We start from the raw sequence: 25,736 nt of genomic DNA, 5'->3' as shown, positions 1-25,736 counted from the left end.
CCACAAGAGTGTTTTTCTCTCCAAGGGCAAGGTGTACCTAGGGTCTCCTACCAACGTCACGAGACCCTTTACCTTGCTTTCCCTAATCAAGACTCGAAGTTTTCATATACGGGACAACCGTTGGATCCGAAATATAAACAACCTCAATATATGCTCCACCCAAACCCGACCACTCTCGGCAATACCACCAAAGCCAAGGCCAAAGCTCTAACTACCGAGGCCAAAGACACCATGACAATCCAAACTACATCCCACCCATCAAAGAGACAACTACCGCAACCAAAACCAAAATCCTCCATACCAACAACAAGGCTACCACTCAAACCAACAACCTCATCAACCATTCAACCAACAACAAGGATACTAACAACAAGGGTATCAACAACAACAAAATTTCAACCAACCTTCACAAAATCAACAATACATAGAACCACCCAATCCCAACTCTTCCCTTGAGAAATTGCTAAGGGACATGGATGCCAAAGTGGATAATCAATTAAAAGCTTTGAAGACCGAATTATCAAATGTCCAAGCACATCAAAGGACATTTGATTCATACATGGCAAGCCAAAACCCTTCTTCTTCTCAAAGGGTTCCTCACTCATTTCCTCCTCAAGGCTCCCATCCTAGGAATGGACCACCACCATATCAACAAGCAAATGTGGTGACCTTGAGGAGTGGGAAAGACTTGAAGGACTCCTACAAGGACTATGAAGCTAAGAGAAAGAGAGATGTGATGAGAGATGGTGAGGAGAGTCCACCTCCCTCACCATCAAGTCGAGTTGACTATACCAAGAAAGGGAAATTGGGAGACTATGTTGAAGATGATGAAAACTTTGTATTGGAAGAGATATGGGTTGAAAGAGGCCAAGAAAGAGTGGTTGAAAGAAACCAAGAGAAAGGTGAAGAAGCAAGTGAGGAGACTAACACCAAGCAAGCCTTATCTCCCAAAAAGACCATTATGAAGGAAATGTAGATTTATATACATACTAACATACTCATATATGTCTAAATTAATTTGTCATAAAATTAAAACGGATTTTATGCATGCAAACATTAAAACAATTAGAGGAGAAATCATATCCTTACATTGAAATTTCGGTTCAAATGGGCACAAAAGAAATCTCCTTTTCTTTTGTTCTTGAGCTTTCCTTTAATGGAAGAACAAGATCCAAGTGTAGGATCTCTCCTTAGGAATAATACCCAAAGCTTAACTCTTAATCTAATTAATATTATAAGAACTAGTACAATATTAATTTAGTAGAAAAATGACCCAAAAATATTACAATACACTTGATATTTTCGGTTTTGTGTGTGGAAGAATAAGAGAGCTTTTTATCTCTCTAGAAATCTTATTTTGGATGAGTAAAAAAAGTGAATGAACAATACAATTACATTATTGTATAAGAGGTAAAAATTAAGAGAAAAACCAAATGTTTTTCTCTTCTTAAAAACCGGACAAGGGTAGTGGGAGGAGAGCCAATGCATGGAAAAATTGTTCTTTACAATAAACCATAGGGTTGCATGGCTAGTGACTAGGGTAATCATCATGCCCTCCACTAATTATAATCAACATATAATTAGCTTAAAACTCCTCTAATTTTTGGCCCACTTGAGTTAATATGGATTCCATATTATTTTTGTCAATTGTCAATATGTCACATGTCACATGTCACATAAATTTGTTATGTATTTTTAACATATTAAAAATCAACGTATCATCAAAAATACGTCACATACAAAAATCGACTTAGTAATTTCATAATTACTTGTGCCAAAAATTTTACCATTTATAAATCACAACTGATTGTATTTATAATAATTCATTCAATTTTTGATTGTTTCTTTAAACATTAATTTCATCCGAGTAATGATACAATTCAATTACTCAGACCGTATCTCATTTAATCACATTTCAAAATGATACGTAAATTATACTTCCAAAATCGTCCGTCAATTTTCAAGTAATTTAATTAACTCGTAACATTATACGATTAATTAAATAATCAATTAAGAGTGTTGCCCTATAGGTATGACCTAGGGGGTCAACTGATCACCACCGTCGCACGACAGTAATGTCAAACTCTAGTCAGCCAATCATTACCGATATATGTTGACCAGTTGACAGTAACAATATTACTTCCCAATTGTATTCTTTAAAATGAGATTTAATAATGATTTTAAATCATATGATCGCACTATTGTTGAGGACACATTTCCCAACAATCTCCCACTTGTCCTCGACAAGTGTGCGTCACCAATTCTCTTGTCCTATTACTATCTCCCACTCAATGCAAGGTGTCTTTCGGGTCGTACTTGCAAGTGATCATATCGAGAGTGGTTTCCTCGATCTGGAGAATAACTGATTGACCGGATTTATCCACTCTGGATACCTTCCGAGCGTGGCCACGCATTTCCAATTCATTACTCCTCGAGTGGCCCCGAGATATTGTTATAACCCTGACAAGGGGATGGACAATTCCTATCGCACTCATTCCCTTCAACTAGCCACAGCCATCATAACCCAAAATATGCCCATTTGACCCCATTTACGAAGGTCGTAGTAACACAAATCAAAGTTAATCTGAAACTGAGCCATCTTAGGTGAATAGTCTTTAGTCAAAAGAATCAACTCATTAGAATACTATAGTAGCTCTCGCCACGACCAGGCTATATAAATTTGCCAGAACTCTATAAGCGGTCATAAGTCCCGACAAAATGTTCCTAACAGTCTGCCTATGTGATCGACTAGTCATCTCACATGACTCTATGGCACTTGAACTTGCCATCAATCGCATCACACTCTAGTCACTTCGAGACGTCACCTCATACAAGTGACTATGGGCGAATACCTTGCTAATCCGTGTTCACTTTAACGGGGTTCAATTGTCTCTACAACCCGTTTGGATGTAACAAGGTATAATAAAAGAGTTTTAAAGTAAAACTCGAACGACAAATGCGATTATCACATATGAATAGTCAATGCTTGATTACTATTTCATGTTCTATAATCTAATTTGATCTTGTATGTAGTTGTTCATTTCAATTCAATTGAAATGACATGACTCATCATGTTTAGCCTTTGAGAAGGCTTTGGTTAGTAGGTTTTTTCAACTTCTTGTACCTTACTCAACCTTACTACATACTCATTTTCCTTTGTAATGTATACATTTGCATCACAAAACTTTATGAGTACGTGTCGAGATCCAATCAAGACATAGGCCCTCTTAGCCTAAGAATAGCTCCCACTGTTTTCACAGTGTGCGGGACTCATCCTTTTTGCATATCTCATGATTGCAAGTGTACTCAATTTCCGTTATAAATATCTCTCATTGTTCTTTATTGCCTAGAACGATTCTAGAAAATCTACTTCTTAATTATCATAGCAACAATGGTATCTTAACCATCCTAATGTGTTTTGATTATGGTTTTGTCGGAAACCATGCGCAACCTCAATTGTCAATTGTCACTTGTGTAACACCCTTACACAAAATTGCATCATAAACACTTTGCTTTACTTCCTTAATGCTTCTGCATGCACTTAAGGGTAATCTTTATGGCTTACTTGGCAAAGATTACTTAAATTCGATTTTGAAAACAACTCATCATACTCAAATTATATGAAGTGTTGCACATCATTTCTTTTTAATTGATTCGGCAGCGGAAGTAAATGAAATCAATCAAATATGTTCAATTTAATTGAACTAGTCATGACTCTTATCAACATAAGACTTCTTACTGACGCTAATATCATGTGGATTTATCTTCATAAATCCGTATATTAAAGATGTATTATAATACTCAAAAAGTCTTAAATCATTCGCAATGATCAATATGTCATCCACATATCGGACTAATTAAAATTTCCGTAACTCCCACTAAACTCCATGTATAAACACAACTTCTCGACTTATTGAGAAATGTTTTATCACATGATCAAAATTTTGATTCCAACTCATTGATGTCCTACTTAAGACCCTCTCTTAAGTTTTACATTATCTTAGGATTGCAAAAATCTACAAAACTCTTGACATGTAGTGAATACATTCCTTCTTTTGAAGAAGTGGGTTTTAGATTCACTTGCTGTGCGCATATCCTGAAACACAATCCCTAAGAAGATCCAAATAGACTTAAGCATTTCATTTAGTGCAAAACCCTTTGCGACCAATCTTGCTTTGAAATCTCTCTTTATTAGTGCAAAACCCTTTGTCACTAATCAAGCCTTTTGTTTCGGATTTTCATGGCTCTAAGCCTTGTATTGAGTTGTGACTTCAACACTCTTATGTAAGTCATACGTTCATTACTTTCCAGAAGTAATCAACTTGAATCAAACAATTTCTTTGTAAGTTATAAACTCTTTACTTTCTTAAAAGTAGCATGAATTCATCATTTTCAACAAATGACGAATTTAACCTCGTAGGTTTTAAAGAAACAACATCTTACACAAAACGTCTCATGTAGCCAAGAAAGACCAGTTTCTTGCGACATAACATCTTTGTGGCTCTTTGAATAATTTTCTCCCACTCTGTCTTCTAGAAATAAACTTGTATTTTAGAAAGACAGCTTCATGAGCCGCAAACTCGTCGTACTCGTGATAATTGAAAAGGGAAAAATGAGCATTTGTTTCTTGTGAAAACTTACAAACATGGTACCCTTACCATTTCATATTTCATATGATTCGTTTTAGTGGAAAAATAATTTAGACAAAATGATAAAATCCCCAAAGGGATCAAGTAACTCAAAGTAACTTGATCGAAGTCCAAACCTTATCGAATAGTGTTTGAATTCTTATCCAATCATACATTATCCCATAATGCGTGTTAAGAGAGATTAATTTGTGATACTATATCACAATTCATTTGGCTTATATCAAAGTCTTCACTTTGATAATCCCATCACGACTAAATCGTGATTCCTTGAACTCTTTGAAATACTTCAAAGATTTCTCTATTTACCTTATTAAGTGAACATATTAGCATCAACTTAAATCGTTGGTAAAAGAAAATGATTAACCTATTATGGATCAATGATTTACAACCTCGATCTCCTTTTTAACCAAAAGGCACGAGACATCTTGCTTTGAATACAAGATACGCATATACCATTAACAATCTAATGGTTTCAAGAGTACTCGATAACTCTTTGCGTTAATCATTCCAAAATTTAAGGTTTAATCTTGGGTTACCAATTTTGAGTCTTGCATCATATTCATGATATATTATTCTAGTTTGGTTTAGAATATATTCACCTTGATAATGAGCTAGCCATACATCAAATCGTGGTGTATAGTGTCACAAAAGTGAAACCTCTTTTGTATCGTAACAAGTTTATATTCTCATTTAAAGTTTATGTACTTAATAGTCACAATTAAGTATAACTCCAAACCCAAAAACTAGATTTAGTACACAATAACTCTTTCTCTCGACTTCATTGTTGCTAGTCGTCATATTCTAATCATCCTATGTATCAAACATAATGATGAAAACCTCCACTGGTTTCTAATATTGACGAAGTAGTATTAGCAAAATTTTATGTTTAATCAAATAAACATTTAAAGAAGAAGGTCCCATTAGATGTCCCACAACTAACTTGTTGATTCTTCAATAATTTGGGGTAGTTTCCTTTCTCGTGTCCAACATTTAAGACAATGGAAACTATAACGGTCGGGATTGATAGGTTTAGCATTGTCATTCTCAACAACTTTACCTTTAACATTACCTTGTATCAATTCCATTATAATCTTTACTTCTTGAACCTCGTCCTCATCTTAACGGTTTAAGAGAATGCTCCCACTCAATTCAATGAGTCTTTACTTAGAGAAGCAAAGTTGAATCTTATGAAGATTACTCTTCATTTGTTCGTTTTAGTCTTAAAACTTTCATTGAAGTGGTTGCGTTATTTTGGTCAATTACGAATTCTGACAAAACTAATTACCAAAATTATTTATCGCTTCAAGGTACTTAATTCAATTAAGTATATGAATAACAATCCATCGCAAGTAGATGTGTTAGTCAAGAATCAAAAACCTGTTTGATAATGAATAACTTTAATCTATACTCTTTACAAGAGATCCTTAGCAATGGTTAATTTGAGGTTTTAGAAGCAAATTCATATTTGTCTTTAGTTACGATATTTTAATGGAGATTTGAATAAAAAACGAAATGATATCGTATATGAATGTGGTAAAGAAATAGAACAAAATGATAACGGAATAGTGGAAAACTCAACATTTATCGTTTTAATAATAATACTTGTAAATAACAAGTAAAGCATTTACATAGTGACCTCTACCCAACTATGATAAATGATTCCAAGACCCAAATTCATATCGACTTAGGCACGGTATGGCCGATGAAACCCTTATCAATATAACTCGGTGGATTAACGCTTTAATCGATTCTACTTTTAGAACTCTTGGTCGATAAAATTACTATAATATTTATCTATAGCCCGGAACACATGCAACTACGGTCGCGAATACTTCCGTTGAGCTCAATCCAAATTTCGAATAAATGTGTCCATGATCCAAATCCACATCAACTTGGGCACGGTATGGCCGATGAAACCCTCATCAACATGAATTCGGTGGATTGACATTTATCACCCACTTCCCCTACGTAACAAGGTTTGTACCCCGGTAGGGCCGAGTGCACTCCCTCACGAAATAGGTTTTCATGGTTTCTACTATTTGGTAAGGCTATGTCTCAATTGTTTTGTTTTAGCGAGAGGTCATGTCAATTTATTATCTATCACGTTTTAGGTGAACTAAAGCGGTGAACTACGATAATTCTAATTGACACGGTCGATAAACTCGATAAAAGAAGATGCATGTTTTAGTTATGGCGATTTAGCGATGCATGTGACATAAAATAAAATGCAAGCATAAAGATAAATAAATCCTAGTATGGCCTTTCCTAAAATATAAAAACTCTTTAACTATTACATATTCGGAAACCAACTCCATTGGTCCCTTGAACTTCGGTTGTGGCACGCATCTCGAGGTTACACCGTCTTTATGTATCGCCATTCTTGAAGAAATCCGTCTTTGGGAACTCCGGAATGAATAAAATTACATAAATAATTACATAATTTCCTATTATACATTTGTAACTAAAATAAAATAAATCTATTAAATTACAAAACGGTGATACGAGATCACAATAAAATTACAACCGAATCGATATTCCCATACATTTCGGGAAATACCAATTAAAATCTAAGGCCATACTAAGTAAAATTACATAATTCAAAATTACATAAATTAAAAATTATGACAATCATAAAGAAAAATGCAGCATTATAATATGTATGAACATGCTTCATTTTATGCTAAATCGCCTTTAATTAGCCAATATCGTATATTACTCGGTTTTTACGGATTTGCGTGATTTCAACATTTTATAATCACAAAAATACATAAATTCATATTTATGCATAAGTTAATTACCCTAACCTCTTAGGACTCAAAATTTAGTCATCACTAATAATTTGACCATAATTAACTCAAATTTCTAAAATTGTTCATTAATAGTCCAAAATACAAAAAATAAGCTATTAATTAAACTTCAAATAAATCACAAAACTTCAAATAAATTCAAAATTTGAAATTTAAACTCATGAACATTATGGAAAATTACCATGACACTCATAATGTTCAAAATCTTAGGTTAAAAATTTCGAAATTTTTCCCGGAAAAACAATGTTGCGGTTTATCGATTTTTACTAAAATAATCGAAAAACATGAGGAAAAATTATATTCATTAACTTTTCAATTTTAAATCTGAAAAATATAATAAAAAGCAACATTAGACGTTTTTCCTAAGTCATAGATTATGTTTTATTAATTTTTAACTAATAATGTCACTATTTATGCTATTTTTCTTCAAAAATCCATAAATCATGCAAAAAGACTTCTTTATAGCCAATTATTTTACACACATCTTGTAAAATTGCATGTGACAACATATAAAATTTCTATGACCAGATTCGAAATTTAACTCATATTAACCTATTTTTCACTTTAAATCCGAATTTAATAATGAAAAATCCATTTTTCGAGCATAAAAACTCATAAAATTATGAAAATTTACAGGTTATCTCAAAATATTATATGTGACAACATATCCAAAAATTACTGGAAAATTCGAAGTATAGCAAATTTTAGACCAAAAATGACATTTTTACTCATAAAATCACATTTAAATGCCATTATTGTAAATTATGAACAATAAAAATCCGAAAAATTAACCAAAATATCCTAAAACACTTTAGGACCAGAAATATTAATATGCATGTAATAATTTCGTGATATATCATAATAACACAAATTTTACAAGTTTTATTTGTTATTCTTATAACTCGGAAAAACTTTTAACCAATTTGCATGCAAACAACCGTGGCTCTGATACCAATTGAAGGAAATGTAGATTTATATACATACTAACATACTCATATATGTCTAAATTAATTTGTCATAAAATTAAAACGGATTTTATGCATGCAAACATTAAAACAATTAGAGGAGAAATCATATCCTTACATTGAAATTTCGGTTCAAATGGGCACAAAAGAAATCTCCTTTTCTTTTGTTCTTGAGCTTTCTTTTAATGGAAGAACAAGATCCAAGTGTAGGATCTCTCCTTAGGAATAATACCCAAAGCTTAACTCTTAATCTAATTAATATTATAAGAACTAGTACAATATTAATTTAGTAGAAAAATGACCCAAAAATATTACAATACACTTGATATTTTCGGTTTTGTGTGTGGAAGAATAAGAGAGCTTTTTATCTCTCTAGAAATCTTATTTTGGATGAGTAAAAAAAGTGAATGAACAATACAATTACATTATTGTATAAGAGGTAAAAATTAAGAGAAAAACCAAATGTTTTTCTCTTCTTAAAAACCGGACAAGGGTAGTGGGAGGAGAGCCAATGCATGGAAAAATTGTTCTTTACAATAAACCATAGGGTTGCATGGCTAGTGACTAGGGTAATCATCATGCCCTCCACTAATTATAATCAACATATAATTAGCTTAAAACTCCTCTAATTTTCGGCCCACTTGAGTTAATATGGATTCCATATTATTTTTGTCAATTGTCAATATGTCACGTGTCACATGTCACATAAATTTGTTATGTATTTTTAACATATTAAAAATCAACGTATCATCAAAAATACGTCACATACAAAAATCGACTTAGTAATTTCATAATTACTTGTGCCAAAAATTTTACCATTTATAAATCACAACTGATTGTATTTATAATAATTCATTCAATTTTTGATTGTTTCTTTAAACATTAATTTCATCCGAGTAATGATACAATTCAATTACTCAGACCGTATCTCATTTAATCACATTTCAAAATGATACGTAAATTATACTTCCAAAATCGTCCGTCAATTTTCAAGTAATTTAATTAACTCGTAACATTATACGATTAATTAAATAATCAATTAAGAGTGTTGCCCTATAGGTATGACCTAGGGGTCAATCGATCACCACCGTCGCACGACGAAAATGTCAAACTCTAGTCGCCAATCATTACCGATATATGTTGACCGTTGTGATAAAGAATAATATTACTTCCCAATTGTATTCTTTAAAATGAGATTTAATAATGATTTTAAATCATATGATCGCACTATTGTTGAGGACACATTTCCCAACACATTAACCCTCCAATCCCATTTCCTAATAGAAGTAGAGTCATGAATGAGGAGAGGAAGTTCTCCAAATTCGTGGATATGTTGAAAAAGTTTGAGGTTCCATTGCCTTTCACTGAGGTAGTGACACAAATGCCTCTCTACATAAAATTCTTGAAGGATGTCTTGACCAAGAAGAGAATCATTGGAGGAGATGGTGTAGTCTCTATTAGAGGAGAATATAGTGAAATTTTACTCAATCCCATGCCAGAGAAATTACAAGACCCGGGGAGTTTTTCCATTCTGTGCACGGTGGGTAATGTAAGCATCAAGAGGGCACTTTGTGATCTTGGTGCAAGTTTTAGCATCTTGCCTCTCCCCATTGCAAAGAAAGTTGGGCTACATGACATGATTCCCACCTCCATGACATTACAACTTGCGGATAGATCGGTACAAAGACCGATGGGAGTGATTGAGGATGTGCCGGTCAAAGTTGGCGACTTCTATATCCCGGCGGATTTCATTGTGCTTGATATTCCGGAAGATCAACAAACACCAATCATTCTAGGAAGACCTTTCCTAGCAACCGGAGATGTTAAAATTAGTTTCAAAGAGGGGAAGCTCACCTTCAAGGTGGGAGGGAATGTTGTTGAATTCTCTTTGACCGGGGCCATGTCACAACCAATGTTTGAGAGTGTCTATTCGGTGGACATGTTAGAGGAAGTGATTGAAGATGCAAAGGATAAATGTTTTGGGGAGCATTTAGAAGAGGACTACGAGGCTTTGCCACCAATTCTTGATGAAGTTGAGGGTAAGAACTCTCCAAAGGTAGACCTCAAACCCTTGCCCCCCTCCCTTGAATATGCTTATTTAGATGAGGCAAAAGCCTTTCCCATCATCATTAATGCTAACCTAATTAACGGCTTATCAAAAATAAAAACTTTTAGATGTTCTCAAAGAAAACAAGAAAGCCATTGGATGTAGTCTTGATGATCTCACGGGAATTGATCCTCGAGTTTGCATGCACCGCATCAAACTCGAAGATGAATTCACTCCTTCCGCTTAACCAATGAGGAGGTTGAATGAGAAATTTAAGGAAGTGGTAAGGAAGGAAGTTGATAAATACTTGAGGCCGGAGTTATATACTCCATCTCGGGGAGCGATTGGGTGAGCCCGGTTCAAATTATCCCCAAAAAGGGCGGTATGACCAAGGTTGAGAATGAGGACGGTGAACTCATCTCTACCCGACCGGTCACGGGATGGAGAATGTGCATTGATTATCGAAAGCTCAATTCCACCTCAATCAAAGATCACTTCCCATTTCTATTTATTGACCAAATGCTCGAGAGACTTGCTAATCATGAGTATTTTTGCTTTCTTGACGGTTATTCCGGGTTCTTTCAAATTCCCATCCACTCGGATGATCAATCAAAAACTACTTTCACTTGTCCTTATGGTGTCTTCGCATATCGAAGAATGACATTCGTACTATGCAATGCTCCCGGGACATTTCAAAGAGCAATGATGTCCATCTTTTCTAAATATATTGAGAAATAGATGGAGGTGTTCATGGACGATTTTAGTGTCCATGGCAACTCATTCGATGATTGTTTGAAGAACCTCTACCAAGTGCTCCAAACTTTCATCCAATTGGGAAAAATGCCATTTCATGGTGCAAGAGGGAGTGGTTCTTGGTCATGTTGTTTCAAGTAAAAGGATCCAAGTGGATAAGGCCAAAGTAGAGGTGATTTAGAAATTTCCCCCACCCACCAATGTCAAGGGTGTGAGGAGTTTCTTGGGTCATGCGGGTTTTTTATAGAAGGTTTATAAAGGATTTCGCAAAAATTGCTAAACCCCTCACCTCACTTCTAGACAAAGACACTCCCTTTGTATTTGATGAAAGTTGTATGGAGAGCTTTTGTAGGCTCAAGCAAGCTCTAGTCTCAGCACCAATTGTACAACCGCCTATTCGGGATCTCCCCTTTGAGCTCATGTGTGATGCGAGTGATTTCGCCCTAGGGGCGATCTTGGGCCAACGACATGATAAGAAGCTTCACGTGATCGCCTATGTGAGCAAGACTTTGGACAACACTCAATCCAATTACACCACCACGAGAAAGGAAATGTTGGCGGTGGTGTATGCTTTTGAAATTTTTTGACCATATCTTCTTTGTTCAAAGGTCATTGTTTACACGGATCACACCGCTATCAAGCAAATCATGGTAAAAAAGGATGCCAAGCCAAGACTAATTCATTGGGTTTTGCTACTACAAGAATTCGATGTCATAATCAAGGCTAATCCGGGGTCCGAGAATCTTGTTGCGGATCATTTGTCAAGATTGACTAGAGAATCCCGAGGGGATGTTGATGATGGAATCCCCATTGATGAGTGGTTGCCCGATGACTCTATCTTAGCTATCACGCACTCCGACCCTTGGTATGCGGATATAGCCAACTATTTGAGCTCTAACTTTATCCCGAAAGAACTGGACAACCAAGCTAGAAAGAAGTTGAGATATGAGTCTAGGAGATATGTATGGGAAGATCCTTTCCTATATAGAAGATACAATGATGAAATCTATCGAAGATGTGTCACCCAAGAAGAAGGTCGAACTATCCTCCAAGCTTGTCATGCTACCACTTATGGAGGGCATTTGTCCACCTCTAGAATCCAAGCTCGGGTTCTTCATTATGGATTTTATTAGCCCTCTCTTTGTTAAAAATCTATATATCATTACTTGACATATTCATATATGTGATGATTTAATTTAGTCATAAAATTAAATGTTGATCTTATGCATGCAAACAATAATAAAATTAAAGAAGAAATCATCATCTTACATTGAAGATTTCAGATTATATGGGCACAAGTGAGTTCTCCTACTAACTTGTTCTTGAGCTTCCTTAAGTGGATGAACAAAGATTCAAGTAGAGAATCCCTCCCAAGGATTAATACCCAAAGTAACAACTTAATAAAATTAATATTATTATTACTAGAACAATATTAATTTTGTATAAAATTGACCAAAATATTATTTTGTTTCTCAATATTTCGGTTAAGAGAAAAGGGAGAATAAGGAAGAATTTATCTCTCTAAAAAATCTTATTTTAGATGTGTGTTGAATGAATAATGCACTAATATTTTTAGTGTGTATATGATAAAAATTAAGGAGAAAAACCCATGGTTTTCTCCTCTTAAAACCGGGTGGAATGGGGAGGGAAATGGCCAATGCATACACAAGGTTGACTTCACAAGAGCAAGTAGGGCTACATGGCTAGGTTTAGGAAGAAATGATTATGTTTACCACTAACATAATCAACATAATATATTCCTAACATCACCCCAAATTTCGGTCATTTATAGATAAAATGGATTCCATTTTATCTTTGTCAATTTGTCACATGTCACATGTAATGTAAACTTATTATGTATTTTTAACATATTAAAAATCAACGCATTAATAAAAATACGTCATATACAAAATTGACTTAGTAATTCATAATTACTTGTACCAAAATATTTTACCAATTATAAATCACAACATCTTGTATTTATAATAAATTTATTCATTCAAATGCAATTGTTTTCTTAAACAATAATTTCATCTAAGTAATAAAACAATTCGATTACTTAGACCGTATCTTATTTAATCAAATTACAATGAGACACGTAAATTCTACTTCCAAAATCGTCCATCAATTTTAAGTAATTTAATTAACCCGTATCGTCATACGATCAATTAAATGATCAATTAAGAGTGTTACCCTTTAGGTATGACCTAAGGGGATCAACTGATCACCACCGTCTCACGACAGTAATGTCAAACTCTAGTCAGCCAATCATTACCGATATGTGTGGACCAGTTGACAGTAAAATATTACTTCCTAATTGTATTCTTTAAAATGAGACTTAAACATGTGATCATCATGATCAACAGTTGTGATCGCATTATTGTCGGAGGACACATATTCCAACAATCTCCCACTTGTCCTCGACAAGTGTGCGTCACCAATTCTCTTGTCCTATTACTATCTTCCACTCAATGCAAGGTGTCTTTCAGGTCGTACTTGCAAGTGATCATATCGAGAGTGGTTTCCTCGATCTGGAGAATAACTGATTGACCGGATTTATCTACCATAGATATCTTCCGAGCGTGACCATGCATTTCCAGTTCATTACTCCTCGAGTGGCCCTGAGATATTGTTATAACCCTGACTAGGGGTGGACAATTCAGATCGCACTTATTCCCTTCGACTAGCCACAACCATCATAACCCAAAATATGCCCATTTGACCCCATTTACGAAGGTCGTAGTAACACAAATCAAAGTTAATCTGAAACTGTGCCATCTTAGGTGAACTGTCTTTAGTCAAAAGAATCGACTCATTAGAATACTATAGTAGCTCTCGCCACGACCAGGCTATATAAATTTGCAGAACTCTATAAGCGGTCATAAGGCCCGACAAAGTGTTCCTAACAGTCTGCCTATGTGATCGACTAGTCATTCTCATATGACTCCATGGCACTTGAACTTGCCATCAATCGCATCACACTATAGTCACTTAGAGACGTCACCTCATGTAAGTAACTATGGGCGAATACAATGCTAATCCGTGTTCACTTTAACGGGGTTCAATTGTCTCTACAACCCGTTTGGATGTAACAAAGTATAAGGTGAGTTAATAATAACTCAAACGACAAATGTCGACATCACATTCGGGTAGTCAATACCGTATTATAACCTTGTGATGCATATCGTAAGTGTATTAACACAAGTCGATTGCAATAGAAGTTTTAACATACCATTTGTCCATGTGTTCAAACTTATTTTATCGCATTTCCCTTTACGTTCATGTTATCTCTCATAGCATGAACCTCACCAAGTACACATATAGGTTCCCAACCTCAGTTTGGGTTCTTTATCTTGAAAGAACTTCCCTGTTGATTATCACATAACCAATGACTTTGTGGTGAGTGATATAAATTGCACTGATCAAGTACTCCACCCACTCACAATGCACTAGGTAAATGTTTTGTAGAGTCTTGCAACAATTTTCAAGATGATTAGCCTAGCACTTCTCACAAGTCCTAGCATATTAGGAAATATTAGTTTTGAGTAACTTCTTACTTCAACTAAGTACTTTTCCAAACTTCTTATTTTTCCTTTTAGCTTAAAAGCTTAGGATTTTCATAAATCCTTACATGTGTTTGAACTTAATATGTGCAACCTCTTGACACATAACAGAGTGTTTTGTCCAACACTGAAATCGCTCATCGGTTCTCCTCGAGAATTCATGACGATTCTTCTATGGCTTGCCAATGATTCATCATGCTCTTATGCATATGATTCATTATTGGACATGTGCATGATTATTCTAATGGCAGAAACATTAGTAACTGATAATCATGTGATCAACCATTCTTAGGTTCAATGAACGACCATGACTGCTAATGGCAATTCCATTTTCATTGAAATGAATAACCTACATTTCTCGTTGATACGATGTGTATATCTCAATACCTATCCAACATCTCATGATGTGATTGGATTTGGTACCCGTCGTTGTGAGCACCAAAAATAAGATTTATAATTTCCTACTAAGACTAACCTAGGCTAGTGATAACAGGGTCGAACCACAAGGAGGCAGACGTAATTTCTAGCTGTCTAATTCTAGTCTAAGGTAACGAGTGTATGGGTTGAGTTGAATTGGTCTATAGCTAAGAATAAATAAAGACAATAAACTAAAAAGACGGATTAAACAGATAAAAAAGGGGTACTAGGATGGTCGGTTCATTACAGCTTCGGCGACAGCATACTAAGTCGGTCTGAATCAAACACAAGTGAGGCGGGAAAACAAGAGGTCCTCTCGGTCCACTCTTAACAGATAGCATCTTCCGATCTCACTATAAGTCCCTAATATCACCAATACTGACTCTCGTCCTGAAAAGTGACTAACGGTCTAAACTATACCTATCTTTCGATCTCAGCACAGTTTAGTCATTTTAATTGGTGGTCTAACAATTGTCCCTATCTTTCGATCTAATGGGTCAGTTATAAATTAAGCATCTAACTGGTCGCATGCATTCGATTCTAAATACAACATTAAAATCAATTAAAACGAAAGGTAACCTCACGTGGTCAGTCGATCGACCAGGTATGGCGGTCGATCGACTGACACGCGAATTCAGTCCAAAACAATACTACGCCGCCTACGCTATAATTCGCCTACATCCTAACACAATTGATTTAGCTACTCATACTAACGTTGATAACAACAATGAAATTAACGAAATAGGCAGAAAGTTTCATGCTTAAAACGAATGAACAAACAATTAACAATAAAGATAATACGGTTTCGGGAGACTAACTAATAATTCCTATACTATCAATGCAATAAAGATGAACTAAAAATAGAGCAAGTGAATACCGAAATTGCAGAAGGATCGTAACGGAATGATTGAAATCACAACGAAAATCCAATGCGAAATAGTTTCCCAAACCCTAATTATTTCTAAGAACCGTATGTGAAACTTAATGTCAAAACTTGATGTCTCTACGTTCTGGTTATATTGCAACTAACGTAACTTTATTTCCTAAACCTAACATAACTTTGGGCTTCAAGATTCACGGTCTTCTAATTCTCGTCTGGAATAGCAGTTTGGTCGATCGACTGCTAGGACTGGTCGATCGATCAATAGAATGAACAATGAGCAGAGCTTCGAACCCGATGGTTGGTCGATCGACTGATGGTAGTGGTCGATCGACTGCTTGAGCTGCTACTTGACTTCTATAATCTCGTGGATTTGTCTTTTGGGCCTCGAATTGCGCACCAAGCTCGTTCCTTAAGCGAATACTTCACGTCAATTGCAATGCAAGATACTCGGGGATGGATTTAGCTCGATTTCTGCTGGATTCTTCACATTTCTGCAATAATGTACAAAAATACGGAAGTAGACGAAAATAGGGAGAAATGTAGCATAAACTACATGAATGAGCTCTGAAATGCGTGTAAAATGGGATGTAAAACATCATATAAAAGACACGCATCAAACTTCCCTAAACAAAACCCTTGCTTGTCCCCAAGCAAGAACTAGACTCGATCTAATGACCTAATGGAACGAGTTCAATCTCAGAGCGAAATGCAACATGTAAAGCCTAAACCAATTTAATGCACAACCAACAATCAATTAGCAAATGAATCATGCAAACGAGTTATGGAATCGTTAAAACTACTGAACCGTCAAGTGTAGAGACTCATCAAATTGGACTCTCACGGGTCGCTCATATCACTCAAACAAGCACAGGTGAATAATGTAAAGATAGAAAGAATTGGTTTTGTAAAGACTCTCGCCTAACTACGACCTATAAGAACATGCCTGCAGTCTAATATGAAAGCAATCTCTACAACCGTACATACGCATTCCAACCAACAAGAGACCATGACATATGCCGAGGTATATATGTGGATATGTGAGGTATGGGTAAGAAGAGGCAAAACATTTATGGAAAAGTGGAGGTACAGGTGATCAAGCTAGTACCGAAACGGAACCATATGGCAACATCCAACTTCTTGCTCAAAAAACAAATGGAACGGTGCTATAGCAAGCACAAATCTCACAATCTCCAGGTATAAAAGTAATCAACTAACTCCCCATAAGATAAGAATAAAACATGGGAGCAAAAATCGCCAAAAGATAAGGATTGAATTATGCGAATCGATTTCTTTTCTTTCTCTCGAACCTTAGTCGATCGACCTATAATGCCAGTCGATCGACTGCTTAAACAGTACAGAACCTCTTTTTCATTTTTTCAAATCATCATTTTTTTTTTCTTTTCCATTTCTTTCTTTCCTCCTTTTCATCTTTCCAACAATATCTCAAACATGAGCATATGCTACCAAAAACTAAGTAACAATCCCAAGAACACAGACTACTAGCTTGACAAGGGCAGGCTAAATGTAGGATGTAGTAATGGGACAAAAAGGCTGTTTTTGGCAGTGTGGGGTTCATGGGCAAAACGAATAGGGGAAACCTCTACCACATGTGTCAACTAACCACAGACCGAATGCGTACAGGTATTAAGCAGATTAAGTTCATATTTATGCACATTTATGTGACATGCCTCATAAGGAGTACTACTCACATTCCTAAATAAACTGGTCATAGATGTCACCAGTTATAGGCTCTAAATCTCAGAAATATGATGTAGCTTGCCAATTTTCAAAGTCAAGTCTCAAGTCCAGCAAATAATTAACGAAAACTCGTAGATATGCATTTACGATTCTACTAATAACATGTTAATCAAGCAAGGCTTAGGCAAAACAGGTGCAAATGCAATATCATCCTTGAAATAGTACCGTTCCGACTCGACCTATATGCTAAAATAAACGTGCATTTTTATTGAATTTTTTTGAAATTTTTCAGATTTTTTTTGAATTTCGTATAAAATGAAATGAACAATGCAAAACAGAATGTAAACGTGAATGCAAGCAAATGATGTGCGACGCAAAACCCTTCCCCAAACCAAATCGCACAATGTCCCCATTGTGCAAAATCATGTAATGAAGAAAAGAGAAATTGGAATTTGCGGGAAAATAAATAAAAATGACATGAAGTGGAAATCGGGAACTTACAAGACTTTAAACGCAGCAAAGGAAACCTCCCCAAACCAGCGTGAGCTAGGAGGTTTCAGTAGCCAGCAGTGCTACTAAAAAGTACCTGAAAGACAAATAAAACCCACGCATAAAATCGAGAAGACAATTTTTGAAGCGGTAAATTTGTGCACAATTGAGAAAATAGAAGAAATAAATAATTTGACGGAAAGTAAAGTGGAGGAGAAAACTCCCTTAAGTCCGCATATCGACCAAATACAGCAGGGGAGAGGTCATGAATAAGTACAGCAGCGTCCTTGGTCGATCGACTAAGAACGGCAGTCGATCGACCAATGTGTCAGGAACAGTAGCTCCTGGAAAGTGCAACTCAGTCGATCGACCAATGTAGCCAGTCGATCGACTGAAAATACTGCTGTAGTCCTTATTTCTTCGTATTTGCTCAATTACGTGAGCTAAAGAGGTCTAAAAAACCTTCAAATGCACAATAATACGCGCCCAAAATTTGCGCAATAACCCAAAGCAAAGTCTCAAATGTATAAAATCCTAAGCAAGCTAAGCAAAATAAAATGCGAAGTTTCGCGCACACAAAAGCAATAAAAAGTGGCTAACAAAAGCAAATAAAAAGTTTGGAAAACATGTGATCAACTAGTAGTTGATCAAGAACGGCCACGGAATGGCCCACTTCGTCGGCTTCTGGCTACTAGAGGTAGCCTCAACGTTGCTTATCGTAGCAGCTGCACCCTTCTTAGCTTCCACGTCCGTATGTCTCAACGGATCAACACTTTCATCTCCCCAGTCAATGACCTCTTCTTGCTCATCAAAGTCCAAGTCGGACTTCCGTGCCTTGACCGGTTCGTCATCAACTTCCTCATCAGTGGCATAGCTAAGGCAACCAAGACCTCCTCGTGAAATGATTGGCTTCTTTGCAGCTAGAGTGACTTGCAGCTCTTCCTTCCCCAAACCAGCTCCTGCATTATCAGAAATAAACAAATCTTCCTTCAATTTGCTCCCAGTCTGGGGCGGAGGGGTTACAACAGGAATAGAGATAGGTAAATCAGGAAGCAAAAAGTACGATTTCTTGTCAGAAACTGTGTTACAAGTCACAGGCCACATGGGGTCTTTTTTCTTAGCAGGTTGGGCGAAAACAATAGAATGCTTGCCTACTTTGAAAGTCAAGGTACCCAGACCGACATCTATGACTGCACAAGCAGTGTGCAGAAATGGCCTACCCAAAATAATGGGTATATAAGCATCCTCAGGCATGTCAAGTACAACAATGTCAACAGGGAAGAAAAACTTCCCTATTTGGACAGGAATGTCTTCTAAGACTCCTATTGGCTGGACCGCAGATCGGTCAGCCATCTGTACTGTCATATCTGTTACTGCAAACCTAGTCAATTTTAGCTTCCTAGCTAGACTCAAGGGCATGACGCTTATACTAGCTCCTAAGTCACATAATGCCTTCTCAATAGAGAAGGTACCTATATTGCAAGGAACAGAAAAGCTACCCGGGTCCTCTAGTTTATGGGGTGCAGTGTGAGACAAATAAGAGCATGACTCTTTGGTTAGTGCGACAGTATGAACATGTTCAAGTGACTTTTTCTTAGACAAGAGTTGTTTCATGAATTTAGTGTAGGCAGGCACTTGATTGAACAACTCAAGGAAAGGTACTTGTACATTCAAGCTACGAATGACTTTCTCAAATTTACTGAAAGATACATGTTCCTTTGTCGGCACTAGTCTCTCCGGATATGGGGCTGTAAGAAGTACCTTAGCCCTCTCTTCTAAGTTGCGCATGCCGGCATCTGTGGACTTAAGCTGGAAGTCCACTACTTTCTCCATGTTAAAGCTTGAACCCTCCTCAGACCGTCTCAAATGTGAGCCATTGACCGACATTGGATCAAACTTCGGACTCGGGACGGACCCATCAGCACTCGGGTCTGGCCCTAACACTTTCGGAGTTGTCGTGCCCCGGAACAAATGGTCTCTCAAATTATCGGGCATTGAAGGACGAAATTTCTCAATATCAGCAGGGGTCTCAGTCGATCGACCACCTTGCTCAGTCGATCGACTGAGATGCACAGTTCCAGAAGCTCCTGTAACCCGCATCTCAGTCGATCGACCGGGTATATCAGTCGATCGACTGATATACCTAGTAGACGCCTTTTTCTTTGAATTATTCGTTACAGCTTTGTTTTGACTCGGTTCCGCCTCATTCTTTTCAGGGGTATCCTCGACCATAGCAGGCCCCTCCAGTTTGGACCCACTCCTTAAAGTAATGGCATTTAGGGTCTCTTTCTGGTAAGTTTGAGTCGGTAAGTGTTCGGGAGCTCGAGTGGTGCTCTTACTAGCCAACTGAGCAATTTGGCTTTCTAGTAACTTCATTCCGGCCTCTCTAGCTTGGGACTCCTTCAAAGAAGAAGTTCTTAAACTCAAAAAAATCGAAACCATGGGATTGTTGTTGCTTTCTTTGCGCGGCACATAAGGGGGTTTTTGGTATTGTTGTTGCTTATGATGAGGGGGCACATAAGCTTGCTGCTGCTGCTGTTGTGGAGGTTGAGTCGGATTTAGAACATTCTGGCTACTCCACCTCAAGTTGGGGTGGACATTCGGCTCATAGTACGTGTTTGTATGACTATAGTGTTAAAAGGCAGCACAAGACTCGAAAGGACTGGGACAATTCTCGGAGACATGTCCCTCAGCTCCACATCTTCTACAGACGAAAGGACCGTCTGAAACAACATTTACTTGATACATCCCACCTTTAGAAGCTCCTCCTAATTCATATTTGTCAAACCTTGCAGTGAGGGCTTCTAGTGCAGCAACAGAGGAAGATTCAGCAGCTCTCCTCTGGTTTCCTCTCGAATTCCCATATTCGGCCTTATGAGTGGCCAGATCATCGATGATCTTCCACCCCTTGGTCTCTCCCATGTTCTCAAAATCGGCCATTGGTCGCAGATCCAATATGGCCTTCTGATCGTCGTACAGTCCATTATAGAACTGATTGCACAAGCTCCATTTTTCGAACCCATGGTGCGGTATGGTTCGCACCAGTTTCTTGAAACGGACCCATGCTTCATGGAGGTTTTCATCTGGCCCTTGTTTAAAGCTCGTGATCTGAGCTCTAATGGCATTCGTCTTCGAGGCAGAGAAGTACTTTTTGTAGAATGCCAGGGCTAAGGAATTCCAGTCAGTGATCCCATGTGCGGCTCGGTCCAGATCTCTATACCACTCTCTTGCAGCATCACGAAGAGAGAAAATGAAAATGGTCTCCTTGATCTGATCTTGGGTCACACAGGCCGGCGGGGGTATAGAGCAACAATAATCAATAAAAATCTCCATGTGCTTGGCTGCATCTTCATTTGCAGCTCCCCCGAACTGGTTTCTCTCAACCAGGTTAATATAGGAAGGCTTTGGCTCGAATTTTCTCGCCTCCCCAGGTAGTTCGAATCCTTTGTAGAGATTCGCAGCTGTTGGCTCTGAGTGACTAGCAATGGTTGCTTCTTCGGCCATAACTGGGATTTCTGGAGAAGTAACTGTCTCAGCTGAAGAAGTAGAGGCAGGAGATGTAGGTGGATCTCCTTCGAACAGAGCGTTCTCGTAGTGGCTTGACAGAGTACTCAGCTCTTCCTCTGTCGGTAATACCCTTTGTGATCGTCTCAACTCGCGCAAGGATTTCTCGATCTCAGGATTTAATGGTACTAGTTCACCACCATGTGACCTGCGCATAAGAAGAAACTACAAAAAGAATATAAGAAAAGTTTAAGGAACGGATGTCCCTTAAACTAAGAAAGACTAAAAATAAAACAACTAAAAAATTAGAACTATTGCCTCCCCGGCAACGGCGCCAAAATTTGGTACCCGTCGTTGTGAGCACCAAAAATAAGATTTATAATTTCCTACTAAGACTAACCTAGGCTAGTGGTAACAGGGTCGAACCACAAGGAGGCAGACGTAATTTCTAGCTGTCTAATTCTAGTCTAAGGTAACGAGTGTATGGGTTGAGTTGAATTGGTCTATAGCTAAGAATAAATAAAGACAATAAACTAAAAAGACGGATTAAACAAATAAAGAAGGGGTACTAGGATGGTCGGTTCATTACAGCTTCGGCGGCAGCATACTAAGTCGGTCTTAATCAAACACAAGTGAGGCGGGAAAACAAGAGGTCCTCTCGGTCCACTCTTAACAGATAGCATCTTCCGATCTCGCTATAAGTCCTTAATATCACCAATACTGACTCTCGTCCTGAAAAGTGACTAACGGTCTAAACTATACCTATCTTTCGATCTCAGCACAGTTTAGTCATTTTAATTGGTGGTCTAACAACTGTCCCTATCTTTCGATCTAATGGGTCAGTTATAAATTAAGCATCTAACTGGTCGCATGCATTCAATTCGTTAAATACAACATTAAAATCAATTAAAACGAAAGGTAACCTCACGTGGTCAGTCGATCGACCAGGTATGGCGGTAGATCGACTGACACGCGAATTCAGTCCAAAACAATACTACGCCGCCTACGCTATAATTAGCCTACATCCTAGCACAATTGATTTAGCTACGCATACTAACGTTGATAACAACAATGAAATTAACGAAATAGGCAGAAAGTTTCATGCTTAAAACGAATGAACAAACAATTAACAATAAAGATAATACGGTTTCGGGAGACTAACTAACAATTCCTATACTATCAATGCAATAAAGATGAACTGAAAATAGAGCAAGTGAATACCGAAATTGCAGAAGGATCGTAACGGAATGATTGAAATCACAACGAAAATCCAATGCGAAATAGTTTCCCAAATCCTAATTATTTCTAAGAACCGTATGTAAAACTTAATGTCAAAACTTGATGTCTCTACGTTCTGGTTATATAGCAACTAGCGTAACTTTATTTCCTAAACCTAACATAACTTTGGGCTTCAAGATTCACGGTCTTCTAATTCTCGTCTGGAATAGCAGTTTGGTCGATCGACTGCTAGGACTGGTCGATCGATCAATAGCAATGAACAAAGAGCTTCGAACCCGATGGTTGGTCGATCGACTGATGGTAGTGGTCGATCGACTGCTTGAGCTGCTACTTGACTTCTATAATCTCGTGGATTTGTCTTTTGGGCCTTGAATTGCGCACCAAGCTCGTTCCTTAAGCGAATACTTCACGTCAAATGCAATGCAAGATACTCGGGGATGGATTTAGCTCGATTTCCGCTGGATTCTTCACATTTCTGCAATAATGTACAAAAATACGGAAGTAGACGGAAATAGGGAGAAATGTAGCATAAACTACATGAATGAGCTCTGAAATGCGTGTAAAATGGGATGTAAAACATCATATAAAAGACACGCATCAGGATTCATCATAGTCCATTTTCATCCAGAATTGAAAACTCAAATACTTCTTTGTGAAAGAAGGTATTAGCTCGTCATTCTTCAATGAGTAATGAGTTATAAACTTTTACAAGATGATTGCTCCCACTAAATTCCATGTCTTCACATGATAATTTCCAACTCCCACTTAATTCCACATGTTTCGCAATTGACTACTCAATCGAAACATTTCATGAATTGAAATATATATTATTTTGCTAAGTTGTTAAGATAAAACCATATATGTTCCCATCATATCCTTTCAAAATACCTATTTTGAAAAGGTTTCAATCTTAACCTTATGGAAAGAGATTCTAATCTCTAACTCATTCATTTTATAATGATGCGCGGCTATGTCATTAGATTAAATGTGAATTATATCTAATACACGTCCTTCTCAAAATACCCTTTTCGAAAGGAGGTTTAACCATTTCATTTTCATAATGAGGTTAAGTAATGACATTAGCATGGTTAATACTAAACTTAGCTTTTGTGGATATCGGCATATCAATATTTGCAACTTTTAGTCATAAATTTCATTTATTTTCTAGGATGCAACTTTGATTTATATAGGCTCTTAACTAAATATCAATATTTGAAACTTTTGGTCAAAATTTATCATAAACTAGTCAATTAAGACTTTACATTAGTCATTCTTCTTCCAAAACTTTCTTTTGGTCTCCTCGTGTAGTGATCTTGAGAACATATTCTTTTGATTACTTCAGTTGGTCTCTTTTGTCATGTAGATCTATTCGAGACCATAGATCTCATCTATTTGTGTATACTATATAAATAGGTATACCTTTTTTTCCAAATCATTCTCCCTTGCGTAGATCTCATTTACACAAGTACACAAATTTTTCTTGGTGTTGTTTGTGTCTTCATTTTTCTCCCACTCTATCTTTAGAATGAATACACTAGAGATTCAAAAGATAGCATATGAGACACAAATAATGATTTTGAAGTATAAGGAGGACTATCTCATAGGTTGACTAATTGTTTTAGATTTTATAAGTGTACTTGGTGATTAACATTCCTTTAAGAGAGTTCATCAACTCAATGTCACTTTATAATTGATCATTTAAAAGCCTTAAGCTTGTGGACATATAATGAATCCCATCATTATAGTTGTCTATTAGATCACTTTAAGTGAATGATCATATGTTTCTATGAGCAAGCGGATAAAGACGAATTTTAGAACAAGGATAAAAACGATAAAACGGGTGACTTGGGTTGCAAACCAAGCCACCATTATCCAAAATACATTTCCATGTCGAACACGGAAATCAAAAGGTTCTAAAATCCGAAACATAATTAAAATAAGACAATAAAAAGCGAAGCTTCATGGAAGCTATTCCTAGCTTCTTGATGGTTTCTCAAGCTTGCTTTTCTTTTCCCTTGTCCTTGCTTGGTAGAGGCCCTATTTACAATAAAAAAGGGGATACATTATCACAACTTTGTATCATAATACCATAGTTGCATTAGAAACATAAAAGAAAGGATAGTCATTTACCTACTGGAGTGATCTTTCCAGCCTTAATGTCACCAAGGAATTTGGAACAATTTCTTTTGCAATGTCCAACACCATTACAATAATGACATTTATCAAGAGGACCCTTCTTGATTTTGGAAGTGCTAGCTTCATAAGACTTAGCTTTGGGGAAAGTGGGAGCTTGCTTCTTACTCTTCTTCCCATTCTTTTTGAACTTCCCCTTACTTTTGGTGCTTATGTTAAACACATCCTTAGGTGGGTTAACATTTAACCCCATGTCTCTTTCGGCTTGCACAAGTAACTTGTGCAACTCTTCAAGAGACACGTCCTTGTTTTGCATGTTAAAATTCTCCCAGAATTGAACATACGCTTTGACTTTGGATAAGGAGTGTAGAATCCTATCTACAATGAGTTCTTTGGGGATTTCAACTTTTTGAATCTTCAAAGTCTTGACTAGCTCCATTAATTTGAGCACGTGAGGGCTAACCTTTTGGCCCTCTTTGAAGTCAAGATCAAAGAATATCGCGGCCGCCTCATATTGGACGATCCGCGGAGTTTGTGAAAACATTGTCACAAGCTAGGAATAGATTTCATTAGCGGTGCCCATCTTAAA

The 25,736-nt window shown here is 36.9% G+C and overlaps 1 protein-coding gene and 1 non-coding gene across 2 annotated transcripts; both read left to right on the top strand.

Moving 5' to 3' along the window:
* The first annotated feature begins 9,715 nt into the window (after nucleotides 1-9,715).
* Nucleotides 9,716-12,354, top strand: LOC141641514 (uncharacterized). Its single transcript, XM_074450173.1, has 2 exons — nucleotides 9,716-10,477; nucleotides 11,830-12,354. The coding sequence occupies exons 1-2, from the start codon at nucleotides 9,716-9,718 to the stop codon at nucleotides 12,352-12,354; spliced, it is 1,287 nt and encodes a 428-aa protein (XP_074306274.1).
* An 8,933-nt stretch (nucleotides 12,355-21,287) lies between these two features.
* On the top strand, nucleotides 21,288-21,394 carry LOC141645101 (small nucleolar RNA R71). Its single transcript, XR_012544691.1, has one exon. It is a non-coding gene; the product is annotated as a small nucleolar RNA R71 (small nucleolar RNA).
* Nucleotides 21,395-25,736: the final 4,342 nt, after the last annotated feature.

This window comes from Silene latifolia, chromosome 2 (genome assembly GCF_048544455.1).
Source record: "Silene latifolia isolate original U9 population chromosome 2, ASM4854445v1, whole genome shotgun sequence".
NCBI lineage: Eukaryota > Viridiplantae > Streptophyta > Magnoliopsida > Caryophyllales > Caryophyllaceae > Silene > Silene latifolia.
This window is presented reverse-complemented; position numbering and strand designations above follow the sequence as displayed.

Bases quoted from the DNA above. Each gene is read 5' to 3' on its own strand.
- LOC141641514 (XM_074450173.1), top strand. From the start codon at position 9,716: ATGAATGAGGAGAGGAAGTTCTCCAAATTCGTGGATATGTTGAAAAAG. The intron at 10,478-11,829 runs GTAGACCTCAAA...CTTTGTTCAAAG, and splicing joins AGGGTAAGAACTCTCCAAAG to GTCATTGTTTACACGGATCA.